This window comes from Moschus berezovskii, chromosome 14 (genome assembly GCF_049115385.1).
Source record: "Moschus berezovskii isolate FMDL1 chromosome 14, NW_MosBer_1.0, whole genome shotgun sequence".
Classification (NCBI taxonomy): domain Eukaryota; kingdom Metazoa; phylum Chordata; class Mammalia; order Artiodactyla; family Moschidae; genus Moschus; species Moschus berezovskii.
The window spans coordinates 48,976,738-48,999,748 of NC_142473.1; the positions used below are offsets into that span (position 1 = coordinate 48,976,738).

The following is a 23,011-nucleotide window of genomic DNA, read 5'->3' on the forward strand; positions in this document are numbered from 1 at the left end:
GGGAGTGACTTGCCCAGTAAGTGGCAGAGCACGCATGGGGTGACCAACTGCCAGGTTGGGGGACCAGACAGCATGCAGCTCAGCAAGGCTATGGAGTCTCAGCAGGGACCTGCTGCAGCAGAACGGCACGGGTGGAAGTACTTCCCATGTATTTCATCTGGGACCCTCAGACCTCCCACTGGGACAGCATCAGGACACTGAGTGGTCAAGCCACCTAGGTCTGGACCATGACATGACAGGGCCTCAAGTCCAGATACAATTTGGTGTCCTGGCCAGCCCTTCAACATTGATCTTTCTGAAACATTTATTTAGCGCTTAGACAAGCTGTGCACAGCTGGAAGGCTGGGCAGTGGGGACAAGTGTCCCTGGGCTCAGAGGCCTGTTCAGCAAAACAAAAGCCATTCAGTGAATTCGATCTACCCCCGGCAGAAGTCTGGTTGGCCAGCATCCATGTTTTCCTGTCACAAACAGGTCATCACAGTCTTCCTTAACCCACTCCCGCCCAGGGAGGAGTTATTCTGTCCAGACACCTCCAGCAATGTTTTAACTTCTTTTGAGACTGATGCATCAGGGACATTGACAGGCACGCCTGCACGTATCTGTCCCTGCCTGGACGGGATTATAGGAGTGGGGCAAGACCAGCAGTGTTCTGTCCTGCAGTTACCACAGCAGTTACCATGGCAACCTCGAGGCACTCTTGGAGATGCCTGAAGGCTGAAGCAGGGTCCAGAGGGATGGAGTGGAGGCGGGGCACTGGGAAGGATGGCCCACGGTAGGGGCTCCCACTCAGATAAGTTGAAACCTCCCCCACCTGAAGCAGTGGACAGTGAGAACTGAAGGGAGCGGGGTGGGGGGGCCCAACAGGAAGTGGGAGAGCAGGGCCAGGACTGGGGTGAGCTGAAGGAGGCACTCATCTGGGGTCCAAAATTTAAGAAGGTGCCCCCAAACCCAGTGATCAAGATAAATTACATTTAAATCAAAAAGAATGCAAAAATACTCTGGATAAAATATCACAACTGTAAACAAAGAGAGGATCCTATAAAGCTGGAATTACAGTGAGGCCAGTGAGGCCAAGTCCTGCAATCCACGGTTAGATCCTGTCTTTTTTTTTTTTTTTGGCTGTTTGGCCTGTGAAGTCTTCGTTCTGCAACCAGGAAACGAACCCAGGCCCCATGCAGTGGAAGCTTGAGATCCCAATCACTGGACTGCCAGGGAAGTCACTGGATTCTGTCTTTACTAAAATTTTTATTTTGTTCACTACGGATGTTTTTGCATTCCTTTTGATTTTTAAAAATCACTGAAATAAGATATTATCTGTGGTAAAGGCCTCACTGCCTCATCCTAGTCTGGGGCCTGGAAGGGAGGAGGGACCCTATTGAAAACATCATCATGTGACAAGTCACCAGGATACACGGGTTCACTAAATTGCAGGGATTCCTCTCAGCTCTGATAGAGCCAGATTCAGCTTTTACAAGAGTCAGAAGCATGAAGATTGCTCTTGGGGAGCACAGATGCCAGGCACATACATAGGCCCCCTACATTCAGGGGTGACAGTGGCTCAGAGGTGGCCCCCATCTCTTGGCCTCACTCAGGCTGGCTGCTAAAGGGAGGGGGGAGGGGGGCAGAGGGGGCGGGCGGGGAAGAGGCTGGCAGTTTTGCACGGCTGGGAGCAGGAATGGCAGATTAGCTGTAATTGCCTGAAGCTGAGAGGCTGTTGATAAATGTTACTAATAATCAACCTTCAGATCTGACACCAGCTCAGCCTGGGATTACTGTTTTGAATGGAAATTGAACCCAAACCAGTAATTACCCCGGTGAGTGATGCCAGTCTCACTCTGGAGCCTGTTCTAGGCAGGGGAACGGCACTTGCATGTCAGTGTCAGTCCTTTAGTTAGGGTATTCTGCAAGTAGCCAGCTTGTGCTGGCCTGGCCTCCACTGATCCTGCGGGACACAGTCAATAGAAATACCCACTCTTCTTCCAAGAAAAATCCACCCAATATGCACAGCTTCTAAACAAAATCAGACCTCAGACCTCACTGGCACTGTCCATCCCCCTTGGGTTGGATCAGGTCCCTTGGGTTGGATTGGTTGACATCTTCCTAAGCTGTCAGAAGCAGCTGCATGGTGGACGGAGGTCATCCCCAACACCGATGTAGCCCTCTAAGCCTCTGTCTGGGACCCCCAGGAGGCCACACAGTTGTTCCCTGTTAGACCGAATGGCTCTTGGAATGGGCTGAGCCAGGGCCAGGAGAGAGGGATGAGGCGGCCATAGGCGCTAGAGCCCACCCCAGCCTGTCTCATCCCTCATAACCTCATTCTTGCTTCCAGTACCAGGCAAGAGCCGGGAAGCTAGCTCTCCCTGGATACAAGCAGCACTCTCTGGCCCTGGCCTGTGTCTCCTTAGCACCCCTCATCCCATCTAGAGTACCCTTAGAATATTGGTCCCACCCAGCACAGGACAGAGTGAGACCAGCTCCCTACCCAGGGCGCACTCATGCCCAGGCCCTTCTCCTTCCCCTTCCCCACTCCCGAGAAACCCCCCACCCACCCTGCTTCCCAGCAGGCTAGCTGGATACTAAAGAAGCACCAGACACACCACAGTGGTAAACAGTTATGGTAAGACTTTCTCTTGATGCATGTCATCTCCCACCAAACACCTTCTGCCCCTCCACTGTGCCAGGTCCTGTAGCCCGGAGGAGAAAAAATCAACTGCCCTCAAGCTGCCCTGCTGGGGAGAAGTAGGCAGGTGATGTCAGATCATCACAACTGCAGGTTATCCCTGATGGCCTCTCCCCACAACCCAAGTATAATACCCTGAACTACAATGTCTGGAGGTGTTGATGCGCTGCCTCAGGGGGCAGACAAAGCTGGTCAAGCCTAGTGGGATTCAGAGTATGTGTGATCACAGTCTTTGAGGCCACAACAGAGGGCAAGTAGCAGAACACACAGGGCCCTCCCCAGAGGGCGCCAGTACCTCAAGGGTGCCACCTAGTGGTAGTGTGGCAGGACTGCAGCTCCGTTTTCAGACCCTGGCATTTCTGCTCCTGTCCTTCCCCTAAAGCAGACCCCTGAACTCAATTGTGCAAAGGAGAACCAAGGAAAAAGGCTTAGTTTTGCTTTTGAAGACTCAAGGCTTAGAGAAAAGAGGGCACAGGGGCCCCAGGTCTGCCATAGGGTAGCGGGTAGCTCCCCAACTCCTTCCAGGGCTTACTTGTGCCCTCTAATTACCTGCTCACTCAGTAGTGTCTCCCCACTGCGCCGCTAGGACCTCAATCTGTCACCTGCTCCTGGCCTGACCCACAGGGAGAGGTGACAGGAAGTCCCCACCCCAGAACTGGCTGCCGTGATAGACGTGGGGGTCCCGGAGAAGCTGTGCTACCACCAGCTAACTTACCTCATTCCTGGGGCCCAGGAAGGGCTCACTTTCTGCCTGAGATCAGAGAGGGGTGCTGCAGGCACTCAACCCTCAGCTCTCAGATATCCTATTGACTCTGGAATGCCTGTTGTCCCCCGTCATTTTCCTCTCTTCCCAGAGAAAGAAGTAGTGAGGAGACACGAGGTGAATGGTCCCCACAGTAAAGTTCCCAGGTATGCAGAGCACTCAGCCAGGGGTGAGCCAGATGTATGTCAATGCAAATGTCGGGGGAGAGGTAGACGGGTGTGGAGAGTGAAGGCAAGCCCGCCCTGGGGGACAGCTCAGAGGACTAAAACTTTTCTTAAAGGGCCAGACAGTATGTACTTTAGGCTTGCAATCCGAACTATGTGCAACTCTGAGGTTGTAGCTGAAAGCAGCCAGAGCTAATATGTAAACAAACAGGCATCCCTGGGCTCCATCATACTATTTACAAAAACAGGCTGCCAGCCCTCTAGTCATAGCTTGCACAACAGTCAAAACTTGTGGCCCACCAGAGAGGCGGTCCACGCTCCACCACCCAGGACTTAGCCCAGGAATAATCTCATCCCCAAGGCTGCCAGCAAGTACAGATGCTCCATGGACTACCAGTCCACTGCTCCGCTGGCACCCATGGGGAGGCCAGGGTGGTGTCACAAGGGTTAAGGTGCAGGGGCTGGAGTAGAGAAGGTCAGGGTGGTGAGACGCTTGGCCAACCGGGACCCCCAGACCTCAGTTCTGCCCTCCTCTCCCCTCCGCCCAAGCACTCAACACTCACCTGCAGGGAGAGGTGCTCCGTAGCGGCAGCTACTCCCCCACCTTCCCCAGGGGGATCTCTCTCCCTCTAGCTGATGCCCCTCCAGCCCCTTCCCGAGCAGGAAACCCCCAAAGCCAGGCGCGGGGAGGGGGCTGAACTGGCCCAAGGACACGCAGCCGCCGGCGGACAGATGACACCCCAGGGAGGGCGAGGTGGCCTGAGCGGGGAGGACGGGTAACCCAGCACCGGGCCCCACAGGCCTAGGAGCGGCCAGGCTGGAACCGACCCCAGCTCCGCGAGCGCGGGCCAGGCAGGACCCCACCCCGGTCCCCACAGCACCGGAGTCTGCGCCAGCCTCCCTACCCCGGGCCCGGGTATCACCGCAGGTGGCGTCTGGAGAAGTTCGCGAGTCACCGGCTCGGGCAGGGCCCTGGGCTCTCCAGTTACACTAAAAGTGAGACCCAGCAAGATGGTATCGAGGCCGCACGGAGGCAGGCTGGCTCATCCAACATTGATGCGGCCACGGACTGCACAGAGCCCCTCGAGGCGTGGAGGACGCTGGGTCCCGGCTCCACTCCGACTCCTTTGGGATGGACGGGGGTGGGGTGGGGTGGGGTGGGTCCGGGGTGGGTCCGCCCCCACCCCCCGTGGGTCACACCCGCACCTTGATCTAAGCGGGCACTGGGGCGGGGAGGCAGGGCAGGGGAGCGGCTCAGTGGGTCCGGCGGGCGCTTCTACAGCCCACCAGCCCCGCAGAAAGTGCCCAGGCAAATTGGTGTCAGAGCAGGCTCCTGGCCCAACTATGCCTAGTCTTGGGCCAAGCAAAGGGCAATGGAACCGTCTTCCCTCCACTTCCCAATCGTCCCTACCAGAGGCAGGAGTAAAAAGATGGTGGGAGGGAGGGGGAAGACAGGGAGGAAGCTGGCCAGTCCCACACAGAATCAGTCCTCTCCGGCACACTACTTCCATTCACATCCAGGGAGAGCCACTCTTGGTGGCGACACATTCTTCCCTGCAAAGATGTTCAAACTCATCAACAGGCACCACGGTGCGCACACTCCCCAGCACAACAGGCACACACCCCAGACACATTCTAACTGGCGCACACTCAGTTGCACGTGCAGGGAAACACACTCACAGAAGCCTCCTCCCAGTGGAGCCCAACCCATCATTGCATCTGCTCTCTGCCACTTGGTGTTGGAGAGTAGAGGACCCCACCCAGAACCCCAACCAGACTGGAGGGAGAGGCCGACAGGAGGGCGGTGCCCTCTCTGTGCCCTGTGCCTTCCTGGACTGATGGTTAGTTGGTCTGCAGTGCCAGAGAGGGCACGGAGGAGGCACAGCCAGGCTGGGATGAAGTCTTTGGTGAGGTGGGGGACCTGGTCAGAGGAGAATCCTAGATCCCCATTACCCTGCTGCAGGCCCTCCCTGATTTCAAAGGTTGCTTGACCTGAACTCTGCCCCTCATTATAACGCTGCCTTCCTTTTGGGTCTGGCCCGGTTCACCTGCAGAAGGCTGCCTCCATGGCAACAGCATGGGCAGGCTGTCCCCTAAAGCCTGCTGGCTCCCCACAACCGACAGGCCCATGCACACGCACACATACACACACATGCAGGGTTTCTTCTGTTCATATTCACATTAGAAGACCAGATCATCTGCCTGAGACCTCAGAGGGGGGCTGACGGGGAACACACACCTGGCTCAGGATGGAAGGCACAGATGGGCATCTCACCCAGGCACATGTTGGACCAGAATTTCCCAGAGGAGACCCAGGCTCAGCTGACATTTATTTACTGACAAGCCACCAATTTTGGCAGGATAAAGGAATTATCCCAGGGGCCCCAGCTTGGCAACTGTCCTCCAACCTGTGGGCATAGCAGGCCCTTCCTTCCTCCTCTGGTCACAGATATGTCTCTGTCTCAGGGTCTTTCTGCTTTTGCTTAAATGTATCCAATGATATTAGGGCTTCCCAGGTAGCTCAGTGGTAAAGAATCTGCCTGCTGATGCAGGAGACCCGGGTTTGATCCCTGGGTCGGGAAGATCCCTTGGAGAAGGAAATTGGCAACCCACTCCAGTATTCTTGCCAAGGAAATTTCATGGAGAGAGGAGCCTGGAGGGCTGTAGTCCTTGGGGTTGCAAAGCGAATGAGCACACACTAAATAGAAATAAATCCAGTAACCCTACCTGGAAAACCCCAGTGGCTGATGACTTCAAACTTGAGTGGGAGTAAGTCCTAAAGTCCTCAAGAAGTCCTTGCCCACAGCCATGACTGACTTTTCCACCCCACCCCCCCACCGCAATCACCCTTAGCCTCAATCATTCCAGCTACATGGGTGAAAGGCCATCCCATACCCTCCTTCAGAGCTCTCCTCCACTGACCCCTGGACCATTTCTCGCCTTTGACCCACCCAGTCCAGCTCTCTAGATATTGTACAGCTACAAATTCATCTTAAAGAAGAAGAAGCAGCAGCTATATGCTAAAAGCTCTGGAACAAAGCAGGTCTTCAATCACCTACCCGTGGTGGCCACTGCAGCCTCCTGTGCCCAGCAACCCCTAAGCTGGCGCTGCCATGGCCAGGGTCACAATCCCAGCCCCCACCCCTTCCTCTCTCCACCCCAGCCTTCCCAATCAGAAAGCGCACACTGAGGCCGTAGGCCGTGTACTCACAGAACACCAGAACTATAAGAGTGCTTCAGTACCCAGTCCACCTCCTTCTACTACAGGGGAAATAGGCCCAGAGAACCAAGGGACTAGCCCAGAAACAGAATGGGAATGAATGGAGTGGACTCAAATCCTAGACTCTTGACTCCCTTAACAGTGCTCTGTGCAACACATCATAAAACCGTGTATAGACAGCAGAAGGATCCCATCCTTATTTTGTAATAAGCTGCCTGTGAACTTGCAAGCTCCAGTGATCAGCCCCAGCCCTGGTCTGCCTGCCGCACCCCAGTCCCTTCGCGCTGCTCTGCTGATTCTGGCCCACCAGCACTGGAGCCTGGGATTAACTGACTCACCCTTACAGATCTGCAGTGGTCTCTCAACAGTGACGGCATGGGTCCACGTCCTCAAAGAGGTGTCTGTTTCCATGTCCTGATGTACTTGTGGATTTTCCACTGAGGCCCAGTGGAGAGACCTAGCCCCAGTCCTTCTTGGGGAAGCTGAACCTTGTCACCCACACCTCAGGCACTGGATAAGGGTCTTGACTCTGAAGTTCATCTGCCCCTGGCTCGGAGTTTCTACAGCTGTGCCCTCTCATCCCCTTGGTCTCAACTGGTGCCCACTGGGTCTTCATTAGCCTCTGTAACTCCTGGACTACCTCCCTCCAGGTACTCCTGACCCATCTCGGCCTCCTCTCTTTCCTGCCCACTCTCCTCACAGAGCTTGTCCTGCCTGGGTCACCACACTTGTCCCTGTGCCTAGGAATGGCCCAACTTTCAGATTCCATCAGACAGAATGCTCCTGATATTAGTAGAGAGCCTGCTACATGCCAGTTCATAATGATAACAGCTAACACTTAAATAGCACTTGCTATGTGCCAGGCACTGTCCCAAGCATTCGGCATTTATTAAGCCTCCATATATTCATTCATTTAACCCTCACAACAATGCTATGAGATGAGTACTATTATGTTCATTTTAAAGATAAGGAAATGGAGGCTCACAGCAGTTAAGGAGCTTTTCCAAGGTCCCACAGGTACTGTGTAAGTGATGAGAAAAAAGCCAAAGTTCAGGAACATCTAGACATGGCTCTTGCCTCCCCCACTTATTCCCACCCCATCCCCACCAAAAGTATGTGGTTTTGCTGACATCAAGTTAGGGCCTACTTTTTGAAAATAGAAGCACATATTTGGTTAGTGTCACGTTTAGTGGCACGTTCTCTCGGCACAGTAAAGTTAGCCTTAAATACAAAAAGGCTATTTTTACAAGAATTTGGCTGTTTTTCAAGTTGACAGAAACCCACCTGGGCAGAGTATCACCAGAAGCTTCATGCCCTGTGTGGCAACCAAAGAGCAAAATATGCTGTGAAGACCCCAGCCAGTGTGGTCCCTTGTTACCAATAATCTCCGGGCCAATTAAGTTAGGAAATTCGTTCTATCTAATCCTATAGTGGATATGTATGTGGTCTATTCCTGCTAATCCACAGCCCACCTGAAAGGGTACACAAGGATTATCTCAGTCAATTTTCACAAGAGCCTTCACTATAAGAAAACCATCACCCCATTTTACAGATGGGGAAACTAAGACTGCTGCTGCTGCTGCTAAGCCACATCAGTCGTGTCCGACTCTGTGCAACCCCGTAGATAGCAGCCCACCAGGCTCCCGTCCCTGGGATTCTCCAGGCAAGAATACTGGAGTAGGTTGCCATTTCCTTCTCCAGTGCAGGAAAGTGAAAAGTGAAAGTGAAGTCACTCAGTCATGTCCGACTCGTCTCGACCCCATTGTAGCCTACCAGGCTCCTCCGTCCAAGGGATTTCCCAGGCAAGAGTACCGGAGTGGGTTGCCATTGCCTTCTCCCAAACTAAGACTAAAGAAGATTAAATATCTACTTGATATACTTCTAAACTGTTCAACCTTTGTTTCTTTTATTTTCACAAGTGGCAGTATGATTTTTTATAATCAACCAAAACAAGAAGGATTTTCCCTTACTGTGCTCCATTTACACAGCTAGTAAGAGGTGGAGCTGCGGACTTGAACCAGGTCTGTCTAATACCAAAGCTCAAGTTCTGCCCCTTTTGTACCATCTCAGTGAGCCAGTCCTTTGGGAGTCTCAGCTCTTCCTAAAATGTTTAGTACAGGTCATGTCTTGCTTCCCTTCCCTTGTCTCCTATTCAAAACTTATAACAAAGCTGCAGTAATCAAAACAGTGAGGTACGGGCATAAGGATAGACATACAGACCAATGGAATAGAACAGAGGGTCCAGAAATAAATCCATATATCTATGGCCAATCGATTTTTTAAAATTTTCAAAATTGAGATACAGTCAATTGATTTTTCACAAGAGTGCTAAGTCAATTCAATGGGGAAAGAACAGTCTCTTTAACAGATGTGCTAGAACAACTGGATTTCCAAAAGAAATGAGGTTGCACTCCCACCTCACATCATATACAAAAAGTAACTCAAAATAAATCCATGACCTACATATAAGCTCTAAAGCCACAAAACACTTAGAAGGAATCAGTGGTAAATCTTTGTGACCTTGGATTTGGCAATGGATTTATAAATAAGACACCTAAAGCATAAACAAAAGAAAAAGGGATAAATTTAACTTTGTCCAAGTTAAAATCTGCTGTGCTTCAAAGAACATTATCAAAAAAGTGAACATTTGTATACTGTTGATGGTACTAATATAAATTAGTACAGCCACTGTGGGAAACAGAATGGAAATGCCTCAAAAAATTTGAAATAGAACTATCATATGATGTAGCAATTCAACTTTAGAGTATATCCAGAAAAAAATGAAATCTGGATCTCAAAGGGATATCTCCACCCTCATGTTCATCACAGCATCATTCACAATAGCCAAGATATGGAAACAATCTAAATGTCTGTGGACCAATACATGGCTGACAAAGAGAAATTTTATATCTATATCTATAGCTATAAGGGAATAATATCCAGTCTTTAAAAAGAAGGAAATTCTACCTTTTGGGACAATGTGGATAAATCTGGAAGACATTATGCTAACTGAAATAAACCAGCACAGAAAGAAAAATACTCTTTTGTATCACTTGTATATTACTCTAACACAGTCAGAGCCATTGGAGCAGAGAGGAGAATGGTGATCAGCAGGGGTTGGAGGGATGGGGAAAATGAGAGCTGTTAGTTAAAGGGTGCAAAGTTTCAGATATGCAAGAACAACAAATCCTGACACTCTAATGTACAGCATGGGGACTACATTTATCAACTCTGTGTTGAATTCGTGAATTTGCTAAAAGACTATATCTTAAGTGCTCTCACCACAAAAAAAAAAAAAGGGAAAGAAAATGGTAACTATGTGAGGTGCAAGGTGATAGGTAATGTTAATTAGCTTGACTGTGGTCATCATTTCACAATATAAATGTATATCAAAACATCATGTTGTATACCTTGTTCTGTGCTCTGAGTTGCTCAGTCGTGTGCAACCCTATGGACTGTAGCCCCCTAGGCTCCTCTGTCCATGGGATCCAGGTGAGTATACTGGAGTGGGTTACCATGCCCTTCTCCAGGGGATCTTCCTGACCCAGGGATCGAACCTGCATCTCTTATGTCTCCTGTATTGGCAGGTGGGTTCTTTACCACATGCGCCACCTGGGAAACCCCCACTCCTAGGTATATATCCAAAAGAACTGAAAACAGGGACTGGAACAAAAGGTTGCACACTAGTGTTCACAGTAGCATTCTCACAGTAGCCAAAAGGCGGAAACAGCCCAAGTGTCCATCAACAGATTAATGGATAAATAAAACGCAGTATATCCATACAATGGAATGTTGTTCCACCAAAAAAGGAATGAAGGGATTTTCCTGGCCATTTCCTGGTTCTGTGGCTAAGACTCCACACTCTCAATGCAGGTGGTCTGGGTTCAATACCCAGTCTGGGAGCTAGATCCCTCATGCTGCAACTAAAGATCCTGAGACCAGTCACAGCCAAATAAATAATTTTTAAAAAACTTTTGTTAAAAAAATGAAATCTCATCTATGCTACAACATAGATGAAACCTGAAAACATTATCTAAGTGAACTAAGCCAGAACAAAAGAAAAAATATTGCATGATTCCTCTTATATACAATATCTACCATAGACAAATTGATAGAGACAGAAAGTAAGTTAGAGGTGCTGGGAGAAGAGGGTAATGAGGAGCTATTCGTTAATGAGCACACAGTTTTTGTTTGGGGGTGATGAGCAGTTTCAGAAATCTGTAGTGGTAATTGTTACACAAAATTGTGACTGTAATTGATGCTACTGAATTACACACTTAGGAATCACCAAAATGGCTAATTTTAGGTTACATATATTTTGTGTGTGTGCTCAGTCGCTTCAGTGGTGTCTAACTCTGTGCGACCCTATGGACTGTAGCCCTTCAGGCTCCTCTGTCCAAGGGAGTCTCCAGGCAAGAACACTGGAGTGGGTTGCCAGGCCCTCCTCTAGCGGATCTTCCCAACCCAGGGTTCAAAGCGTCATCTCTTACGTCTCCTGCACTGGCAAGCAGGTTTGTTACCACTAGTCCCACTTGGAAAGCTCAAATTGATCTACAGTCCTAAACAAAATCCCAGTAGGCTTTTGTTTTGCTTTTGTAGAACTTGAATATCTCATTGTAAAATTAATGTGAAATTATAAAAAGGACCCAGAATAGCCAAAACCTTGAAAAAGAACATCCTGGTATCTCCAGGGCTTCGATGAGAGGCCCTCTCCAAATCATCCTTTTCACGTGGTTCAGGCTCCACACTCTCCAAGAAACCACCGGATTTTATCTGCAGTGTAGCCTGATTCTGGGTTGCGGATGGGCCCCCAGGCAGGACCACAAACACTGTAATAACTGGGAAGAAATCTTCACAACTGTGGAGTAACAGATGAGTACCGTGGTTTGAAAAAGAAAAAAAAACACAAAGTTGAAGGTCCTCAACTACCTGATTCCAAGACTCATAAGCTATAGTAATTAAGACAGTGTGGTATTGGCATCAACAAAGACAAGATCAGGCTTCCCTGATGGCTCAGTGGTAAAGAATCCACGTGGCAAAGCAGGAGACACGTGTTCGATCCCTGCTCAGAGAAGGTCCCACATGCTGCTGAGCAGCTAAGTCCACGGGCCACAACTGTTGAGCTTGTCCTATAGAACCTGGGAGTTATAACTACTGAGCCCCACGCACTGCAACCACTGAAGCCTGTAAGTCCTACAGTCTGTGCTCCACCACAAGAAAAGCCACTGCAATGAGAAACTCGCACACTGTAGCTAGAGAGTAGCCCCCGCTCGCCACGAGTAAAGGAAAGCCCATGCAGCAACAAAGACCCAGAACAGCCAAAAAAAATAATAATAACTAAATAAATAATTTGTTTAAAAGACAGACAAGATCAACAGAACAGAGAATACAGAAATAAATATATAGACACATGATAAAGGAGAAAAAAGTAGTCCTTCCAACAAATGGTGCTGGAACAACTGAATATTCATTTTAAAAAATGAACTTCATACCATATACAAAAGTTAACTCAAAATGGAGCACAGACACAAAATGTTAAACCTAAAACCAGAAAACTCTTAGGAGAGAACCTTTGTCACCTTGAGTTAGGCGATTATTTTTTAGATATGACTCCAAAAGCACAATACATAACAACAGAAAGAGATAAACTGGACTGCATTGAAAGTGAACACTTCTGCTCTTCAAAATACATAAGAGAATGAAAAAAAAAAGCCATAGACTTGGAAAAAATATATGCAAGTCACATATCTGATAAAGGAATGTATCCAGAATATGCAAAGAACTCTCAAAATTCAACAATAAGGAAAAACCCAATTTAAAAAATGGGACACCAAAGGAGATATATAGATGGCAAATGAGCACATAAAAAGACGCTCAGTAAATATATGCAAATTAAAAATCACAATGAGATACTACTACATACCTACTAGAATGGCTAAAATGAAAGAGACTGACCCTACAAAGTTTGTGAAAGGATGCTGAGGAATTGGGACTCTGCTTGTGGGAATGTAAAATGCTACAACCACTTTGGAAAAGTTGCACAGTTTCTTAAAAAGTTAAATGTACACCTACCATATGATCCAACCAGTCTGTTTCTAGGTGTGTTAACTGCTGAGAAGTAAAAGCACATGTCCACACAAAGACTTATATCATCACAAAACTTTAGTTGTAATAGTCAAAAAGTGGAAACAACCCAAGTGTTTACCATCAGATAATGGATAAACAAACTATGACATCTCCATATATGGAATATTACTCAGCAACAAAAAGAAATGAACTACAGAGCCATGTAAAACATGGAAGAATATCACAGTAACTGTGCTGCATGAAAGAAGCCAGACCAAAAAGGAGTACATACTGAATGATTCCCATTATATGAAATTCTAGGAAATGCAAAGAAATAGGACCTGTAGTTCCCTGAGGATGGGGAGAGTAGGACTTTGTGGGGGAGGGGGAGCTGGAAGTAAGTATTATAAAGAGACGGGCTTCCCAGGTGGTACCTGTGGTAAAGAACCTGCTTGTCAAAGCAGGAGATGTAAGTGATGCAGGTTTGATTCCTGGATAGGGAAGCTCCCCTGGAGGAGGGCCTGGCAACCCGCTCCAGTATTCATTCTTGCCTGGAGAATCCCATGGACAGAGGAGTCTGGCGGACTATAGTCCATGGGGTTGCAAAGAGTCAAACAGGACTGAAGTGACTGAGCACAACACATTATAAAGAGGCACAAGGAAACACTGGCCTCTGTGCTGTTCCCAAATAGACAATAGGCTCCTTCTTACTGCAGGACCTTTTTACTCGCTATTTCTCTTCCATGGAACATTCTTCCCCATTAGCCACACAATTCACTCTCTGGCTCTTTTCAGGTCTCTGCTGGAACATCACCTTATCAGAAAGAGTTGCCCTGACCACACTATATAGTACAGCATACTCACTACCACCCCAACCCCCATGAGGTCAGACTCTGTCCTTATCCTGCTTTATTTTTCTTCTGTACACTAACCAGATCATGTTTCACTTAGCACTGATACATACATACATACATATATATATATAAAAACAGGACAAACTATTATATATAATTATTTTACATATATATAATAGTTTGGTCTATGTCTATCTCCCCCACTAGACAGTAAGAACTCTGGGACCAAGCACTTTGTTTTGTTCACTGCTCTGTCTCGCATACCTAAAATATTGTCTGGCATTTAGAAGATGCTCAATAAATACATATTAAGTGAATGGGCCTACTCAAGAGGCAGGTACAATTATTATTATCTTTTTTGTAGGTAGAAATTGTCACTGCTTTAAAATTACATAACCAATTATTGAGGGAGCTGGGTTTCTAGGTCAGGTCATTTTGGATCCAAAATTCAAGTTCTGAACAATTATACTACATAGTCTCAGAGTCTGGGAGGTCAAACTCACAAATAGATAATCATACAACCGTGCCATTCAAGTGACTAAATGTGAGAATACAAATCAATTCACTCCTTTTGGAGAAAAATCTATCAAAAATCCCAAAATCTGAAACTAACAACCCCTCTTGTAATCAAATAATTAATCATGAGAAAAACATGTTATCTGGGACTTCCCGGGTGGTCCAGTGGCTAAGACTCCACATTTCCAGTGCAAGGGGCCTGGGTTCAATCCCTGGTCAGGGAACTAGATCCTGTATGCCACAGCTAAGAGTTTGCACACTGCAGCTGAAGTTCCCACGCACTGCAACTAAGACTGCGCACAGCCAAATAAATAAATGAGTGAATATTTTTAAAGATATAAAATAAAAATAAAGTTTAAAAAAGTTTTGTCTTAAGCAAGGATGTTTATCATGGAATGGTTTCTAACAGAAAGATGTGGAAACAATGAAAAAGTCCCCACAAGGGAGTAACTGAAGTGCAGTAGAAGTGATGCGGAGGCAGGAAGTTACAGAAGATCAAGCTGGAAGTAAACAATTTTTCTCAAAGGCATTATCATTTGCTTAGAGTCTGCGGACATGGAGAAAGGGTCAAGTGAGAGGAGTCTTGAGGAGGAGGAGTCTTGCTTTGGAAAAGCTGTTGTGGGAAATGCGAGTGAAGGTACACCAGGAGGAATGAAAAGATTGAGAGATGATGGAGACAGCCAAGCTGCGGTGAAGACCATGCAAGTGAGGACAACCCGCACAGCTGTGTAGTTTGTGTGACAGGGTTCTGGTGCCACCAGAAGAGAGGGGGCAGAGATCCAGACAGGGCTAGGGTAGCCGTGAGCATGTGTGAGGAGATACCAAGTGATGGGAGTGGGCAATTCAAATGATCTCTCATGTGGTCCTGGCTGGGAAGCTAAGAAGAAAGGCCAGGAAACGGCTGCAGAGAATATGCAGAGATGAGGCACTAAAGAACACAATAGTATCATCCTAGAGAATGGGATGATCATGTGTGTGATGGCAGAAGTCAAGCAATTCCAGGTATCAACATCTAGGAATGTATCCTGTAAATAACTGAACAGAAGCCTCTAGAATAGGAAGATCTGGAAATTGGAAGGAGTACTAGTTTAGTCATTGACATGGGCGTTGAAAGCTCTAGGGATAATGACTGGAGCCTCAATAGATACAAGGTAGTTAGCCAAGTGCCAAGTTGTTGAGAACACATGGAGTTAATGGTACTTTGGGCCAGTTATTTTGGATAAATCGTCTCATTTTATCTTCCTAACAATCAGTTGTAGAGGTAAGGACAGACAGATGAAATGACTAGACTTGGAAAGTTCAAGGTCAGTGTCAAAGTCTTGAGGTGTTCATTTGACTATCAGGGAATCTAAATAGAGAATATAGATTTATCAGGGAAGGGTCCGACTTTGAATACCTTGAGTTAGTTGTGAGATGTAGAGATGTAGGGCTAGGCTCGACAAAAAGACTGGGGTTGAAGAATTCTTTGGTGATCCAGAGGTTAAGATTCTGCCTGCCAGTGCAGGAAACACAGATTCAATCCCTGGTCTGCGAAGATTCCACATGCTGTGAGGCAACGAAGCCTGTATGCCACAGCTACTAAGCCTGCACGCTAGAGCCCACAACCCCCAACTACTGTGTACCCTAGAATCTGTGCTCTGCGACAAGAGAAGCCACTGCAATGAGAAGCCTATGTACCTCGACTAGTGAGTAGTCCCCACTTGCAGCAACTAGAGAAAGCCCTCGCATAGCAACGAAAGACCTAGAGCAACAACAAAAAAATTAATTAATCTTTTAAAAAACCTGTTAAAAAGATTGGGGTTGAAGATATGGATTTCTATATTAAAAGCATTGAGTTGATAACTGAGAATAGAATGGAATGAAACGGAATGGAAAAGGGGAGAGAGAGCTTTGGCATGTGCTCACATTTAGAAGGTGGGAATCAAGAGGAGGCAACGATTTTTAAAATGTAGGTAGCATATTGTAACGAAACTCCCATGGATGGAGGAGCCTGGTGGGCTGCAGTCCATGGGATCGCTATGAGTTGGACATGACTAAGTGACTTCACTTTCACTTTTCACTTTCACACATTGGAGAAGGAAATGGCAACCCACTCCAGTGTTCTTGCCTGGAGAATCCCAGGGACGAGAGAGCCTGGTAGGCTGCCGTCTATGGGGTCGCACAGAGTCGGACACGACTGAAGTGACTTAGCAGCAGCAGCAGCAGCATATTATAACAAAGGGCCATGAATTCTTTGCAGCTCCTCCAAGAGGTGAGACTTATTTCCCTACCCTTTGACTTATTTTGGCCAGTAACAGTGTGGCAAAGTGACGCTGTACAAGTTCTACACCTAGGCCCCCAGAGGCCTTACAGCTTCTTTTCTCTCACTGGGAACCCTTCTAGTAGTATGTAAGGAAACCTGAGTTAGCGTGCTTGAAGGAGAGAGGCCCCAGATGGACTAGCCTTCACAGCTGAGGTACCAAACATGTGAGCCAGTGTAGCCAAGAAAAGCTGAGTTTGGCCCAAAAACTACCTGACTGTCCAGCCCAAATTGCTGATTCACAAAATCTTGAGCTAACTCAAACAGTTATTATCCTAAGCCATCAAATTTAGGAGTGATTTGTTACACAGCAATGGATAACTGATACATCAGTTCAATTCAGTTCAGTCGCTCAGTCGTGTCCGACTCTCCGCGACCCCATGAATCACAGCACGCCAGGCCTCCTTGTCCATCACCAACTCCTGGAGTTCACTCAAACTCATGTCCATCGAGTCGGTGATGCCATCCAGCCATCTCATTCTCTGTCATCCCCTTCTCCTCCCGCCCCCAACCTTTCCCAGCATCAGAGTCTTTTCCAGTGAGTCAACTCATCGCATGAGGTGGCCAAAGTATTGGAGTTTCAGCTTTAGCATCAATACTTCCAATGAACACCCAGGATTGATCTCCTTTACAATGGACTGATTGGATCTCCTTGCAGTATGAGGGACTCTCAAGAGTCTTCTCCAACACCACAGTTCAAAAGCATCAATTCTTTGGCGATCAGCTTTCTTCACAGTCCAACTCTCACATCCATACATGACCATGAGAAAAACCATAGTCTTGACTAGACGGACCTTTGTTGGCAAAGTAATGTCTCTGCTTTTTAATATGCAGAAAGTTGGTCATAACTTTCCTTCCAAGGAGTAAGCGTCTTTTAATGTCATGGCTGCAATCAGCATCTGCAGTGATTTTGGAGCTCAAAAAAATAAAGTCTGACACTGTTTCCACTGTTTTTCCATCTATTTCCCATGAAGTGATGGGACCAGATGCCATGATCTTTGTTTTCTGAATGTTGAGCTTCAAGCCAACCTTTTCACCCTCCTCTTTCACTTTCATCAAGAGGCTTTTGAGTTCCTCTTTACTTTCTGCCATAAGGGTAGTGTCATCTGCATATCTGAGGTTATTAATATTTCTCCCAGCAATCTTGATTCCAGCTTGTGCTTCTTCCAGCCCAGCGTTCCTCATGATGTTGCTGCTGCTGCTGAGTCACTTCAATCGTGTCCGACTCTGTGTGACCCCTTAGACAGAACCCCAACAGGCTCCCCCGTCCCTGGGATTCTCCAGGCATTCATGTCCAACTCTTTGCGACCAGGGATTGAACCTGCATCTGTCTCCTGCATTGGCAGGTGGGTTCTTTGTCATTAGCGCCACCTGGGAAGCCCACAGGAGATTTTTACAATATTTATTAATAAGACAGCAATGAAAGTTGCTTAGTTGCATTGACTCTTGGCATCTCCATGGGGTGTAGCCCAACAGGCTCCTCTGTCCATGGGATTCTCCAGGCAAGAATACTGGAGTGGGTTGCCATTTCCTTCTCCAGGGGATCTTCCTGACCCACATATCAAACCCGGGTCTCCTATATTGCAGGCAGATTCTTTACCATCTGAGCTATAGAGGATTCCCAGCAATAGGTACCACTTATTACTATGTCCCAGGCAGAATGCTAAGGCCTTTATATTTAATAATCTATCTGCTGCTGCTGCTGCTAAGTCACTTCAGTCGTGTCCGACTCTGTGTGACCCAATAGACGGCAGCCCACCAGGTTCCCCCATCCCTGGGATTCTCCAGGCAAGAACACTGGAGTGGATTGCTATTTCCTTCTCCAATGCATGAAAATGAAAAGTGAAAGTGAAGTCGCTCAGTCGTACCTGACTCTTCAAGACCCCATGGACTGTAGCCTACCAGGTTCCTCCATCTATGGGATTTTCCAGGCAAGAGTACTGGAGTGGGTTGCCATTTCCTTCTCCTAATAATCTATCTAGCTCATGATATTTCTCCATTTTACAGATGAAGGAACAAGTTCAGAGAGGAAAAGTAATGTGTTTAAGCTTAGCTAGGTGGAGTCAGGATTTGAATTCAGGCTGTGTAATTCTAGAGACTTGCTGCTTTTGTTTGTTTATGCAGGGGGAAAAAAGTTTAGTTACTATATAGAATTAATTTAATTTAAATATTTCATCCCATATATGTATTAGACCTTTGGTATAATGCTACTATGTATTTCTTTCTTTTTTACCTGAAATCAAACAGATAATTTTATTAATTTCTTATACAACAGACAGTAACATCAACTTTTTAAAAACAGAAATCTCAGGTCATTTGACAGGCCAAATAGATCCAAGGAAGAAGGATGATAATTAAACAGTTGAATTAATCAATAGGCACTACAACACCACCTAAAACCTACTACTGTGGTGGTAGTGGGTTAAGGAAGATTAAGCTACAAATAATCTCATGTTACTGTTACAGATTATATAGCAGGAGTTTGAGCTTGCTTTCCAGAATTCTATGGTACAACAATCACTTGGCACCAAGGGATATTTGGCCAGGGAAAGAAATTCAGGCCAAATGGAAAGGAAAAGGGACAAAAGAGAATCCAAGTGACAGAATCCAAGCAAAGGGTGATGGATCATGCTTTTTTTGTCCCAAGATGCATTTGCTGCATATGCTACCATGTATTTCTCTGAGAATCTAGACTGTGAGCTTAAGTGGGGGAAGGAAGTAATGTACTTTTATATCCTTATCTCCAGAGCCCTTAGTTTGCACTCAGTACATGTTTGTTGATTAAGTGAATGAATGCGTGGTTTGGGATCTGAACACATACTGGAAAGTTTTGTTATTTTAAGGTTAATATTTCAATCATTTTAGAGTTTCTCTCCATAGACAGCACTGCTTTTCAAAAGAGCAAGTTCACTGGAATTGTGAGGCAGACTGTGGGCTGACTGCTAGGGCTGTGCAACGAAGGGTGGATGAGGAAGCTGCATCAAACTGATCTTTTTCCTTAAAGAAGGCAATGAAAGCCAAGGAAGAGGTGACCCAGCCGCACCTACCTGCGGAGGGAGACAAGACAACAGATTTGAAGAGGTTTACAGGTTGAACGGAGATGACCAGTAAAGAGGGAAAGATGAAGATGGATGGGGTCAGTGGGAGGTGAGACCCAGGGAGGGAGGTAAGGAGGGGGTCCCAGGGGAATAAGCCTGAGGCAGGAGGGACACCTGTTCCTCTGAATCTTTGAACACAAGGGCTTTCGGAGATGCAGGAAGGTTTTAAGCAGAGGCGAGAGAAGGAAGCCAGGAAGTAAGACTTCAGGGAGATGAGAGCAGCCCGGCTAAGGAAGTTTCTCTTCCAGCCCTCACCATAAGGGCCACGGATCAGAGCAATTAACTTCAGCTTTCTCGAGACTGACAAGGGGTTATGAACTTTAACAAAAGCAACATCAAAAATCCATTTACCATCATCATGACTTCATTTTAAAAGAGGGGTGACATTTAACACACCAAGAAAGGTAGAAAGGCCCAAATCTCAGAATAAATCTACTCTGTTCTATGACCGACTCATTCCGTTGCTCTTATTTTTCTCATTTCATCAGAAGGATGGCTGATCCCTTCCTCCCGGAGAAGTGCGTGGGGAGCGCGGCTCCAAACCGCCCACGCCGGCAGCCGCTCTGCATCCCCGCGGGGAGGACACTGAGCCTGGCAACCCGGCGGGCGCGGGTGTCCCTCCTGGGGCCCCAACAGCCGGCCTCGGGCTGCCACCTCTATCCGCCCAGCAGGCAGCGACTAGCGGGTCCCCGACAGCGACCCGGGGCACTCCGTCCCGGGCTAGCCCTGTCCTCGCCGAGGCCCTGCGGGGCGCAGACCCAGGCAGCGACTGCAGCGCCAAGGGGGGCGCGGCCCGTACTCGAGGGGCGCCCCTTCTCGCCCCACGCGCCCGCCCCGCCCCGCAGTCCCTGGAGCTCTTTCGCGCTGTTTCAGCGCGGATCGCCCCGGGGGCGGCCGGGGTGCGGTGGGGGAGGGGTGGGAGGTGCGCGCCATCTCGCGGGTCCCAGAGCCCCGGTGCCCTCCTCCGACGGTTCTGCCCCGCAGGTGTGAGGACACTCCCGCTCGGCTCCGGGTTCGGATATCCGAGGCTCTCCGTTCAACCGTCCCGGACACTCAAGGGTCCGAGTGCACCCTGATTGCGGGGCGTCGCGGGGGTGGTCTGGGCGATCACACCCGCTCTCACCCCGCGAGGGCCGGCTTCTCCCGCAAAAGTGCGAGCTGCGGAGGGCGCCCACTCAGGGCCGCCCGGAGGGTCCTTGCGATGCCCATCCTCCAGGCGCCCGCCCTACCTGTCGTAGCTCCAGCGGCTGTAGGACAGGGTCCTGTGGCTGCTGACTCCCTCCATCTCCGCCTCCCGACTCCGCCTCGGACTACGCTGGCGGCGGCGGCGGCGGCGCGGGGACCGGAGCTCGCCTGCTAGCCGCGGGCCGGGCCGGGGCGCGGGCGGAGGACTGTACCATTCGCCCCTCCTCCGGGGGGTGACCCCCCCTCCGGCTCTGCCAATGGCGGGGACGCGCGGGCTGCGGGGACCAGGGCCCGCGGGGGCCCCCTCCCCCGCGCTCGAGTCCCGCGGGGGCGCGGCTGCTGCAGCCAGAGCTGCTTATTTATTTATTTCCGATGTGTGCTCTACGTCGCCATAGCAACCGTTCCATCTTTTCCGGAGTCACAAGGGCACCGCTCTTTTCAAACCTTCCCGGGACAGGGACTACTTAGAGGTTTTCCCTTCTGCGGGCGTAGGAGGTCGGGATGAACACCCGATAACACAGACCACCCTGGACAGATGTCCCTCCCCGCCCCCATCGCCCTCCTTCTGCGTGGGATCTTTATCCATTAAACCTGTCACGGTCTATTGCCTCCCTTCTCAGGAAAGGGAAAACCTATCTCGGAATTTCAAAGATTCCCGCCATGTCCCCGCTCCCATGCCTTCATCAGGGAAAACCTTTAACCACTGGAGTGCCCCCTCTCCTAAAACTGTCGCGACTCAGCCTCCTCCTTACCCGAGAGAAAATCCACTTCTTCCTCCCTCTAACCCAGCCAGATTCCCTTGGCATATTGTGTCCCCCTTGGGTTCTGAAGACCAAGTTCTGTAAACACTCCCACTTGAGGGCCATCGTTTTCTGTTTATTTTCCTTTATGTTTTCCCTCCATTACCACTCAAAATCCTTTGAAAAAAAAAAAAAAACCCAGGTATATTGGCTTAATTTCGTCTACACCTGGCTGAGGGTGGCCCAGGGACGAGTGTCTACGGGAGAGGAGCCCGTTGGCTGAGGCGGGCTGGGTGCAGAGAGCCGACCGCGCAGTGGTTCCGCCCCGCCCCCCTTCCATTCCCTGCCCCCACCCCGGGCTCCTGGCTCGGGGATTTACAGGTATAATCTTCTTGCAGAGGTCGGAGAAGCCTAAGAAGGACCTCCCAGTGCCTCAGCTGTGGGGAGGCTACGCTAACAGGCTGAGGCAGGGTCCGGGTGGAGGTGTCAAGGTTCCCTGGAGGTGGAGTACGCCGCCGTAGGGCCCAACCTACACTAATCCAAGGATCGGGGTCAACTCCCTTGAAACTAGCCTTGCCTGTTAACCTCCTGGATCACAGGGCTTGCCACTGGCAGCTCACCTGTTGCATCCAGCTCACAAACGTATTTTCATTTGTCCTGAGCAGGTTTTTCTTTTTCAGTAACTAAGCAGACAACACTGGAGAAAGAAATGGCAACCCACTCCAGTATTCTTGCCTCGAGAATCCCAGGGATAGAGGAGCCTGGTGAGCTGCTGTCTATGGGGTCGCACAGAGTCGGACACGACTGAAGCGATTCAGCAGCAGCAGCAGCAAGCAGACAACACAAAAATTGGGAAATTTGTCAGATTGGGCTTTTGTTCTGTCTTAAAAACTAAGAATATCTGGCAAGTCTGTTCTTCCTTCCACATCGTAGGTACAGAACAGAGAAGTGGCTTCTGTCCTTACAGGAGCATGTTTCTCCCATCAGTCTCCCAGGCAGCCAGCTTCTCTCACTTACATAACTTGCTGATCCCTATAGCTTTGAAATTTGCCACACTGTGCAATTCAATCATCTCTGTAACCACTCAGAGTTGCACCGAAGCATCATTAACCAGTATTTGCCAAGGGCCAGGTGCTCAGCAGAATGCTATATACAGCAAGCAGACACTGTTTCCCCCTTGGGGGTTTACAGACTGACATGCACAGGCTGCCTCCCAAACAACTACTGCTTATGAACCACATCTTGATGGTAAGACTTCTGGCACACCACTAACCTCAGGAGTAGTGGATTGGGACTCCAGAATCAATCCATTGTGACTCTGTGAAGGTTTATTTCATTGTTTGGGTAGGGGTGATGGGTGAACTTTCCTATCTGGAGAACGTGTGAGTTTGTGGGGGCCCCCCACAGGCTTCCCTGGCAGCTCAGA

At 48.7% G+C, this 23,011-nt stretch overlaps 1 protein-coding gene across 1 annotated transcript in view; it reads right to left on the reverse strand.

Moving 5' to 3' along the window:
• TUB (TUB bipartite transcription factor) overlaps window positions 1–21,061 on the reverse strand; it is an 88,223-nt gene extending 67,162 nt beyond the window's left edge. The window contains exon 1 of the mRNA XM_055423430.2: window positions 20,890–21,061. Within this exon, the coding sequence (XP_055279405.1) occupies window positions 20,890–20,945 (56 nt within the window). The 5' untranslated portion in view covers window positions 20,946–21,061. The remainder of the gene's footprint in view (window positions 1–20,889) is intronic.
• Window positions 21,062–23,011: the final 1,950 nt, after the last annotated feature.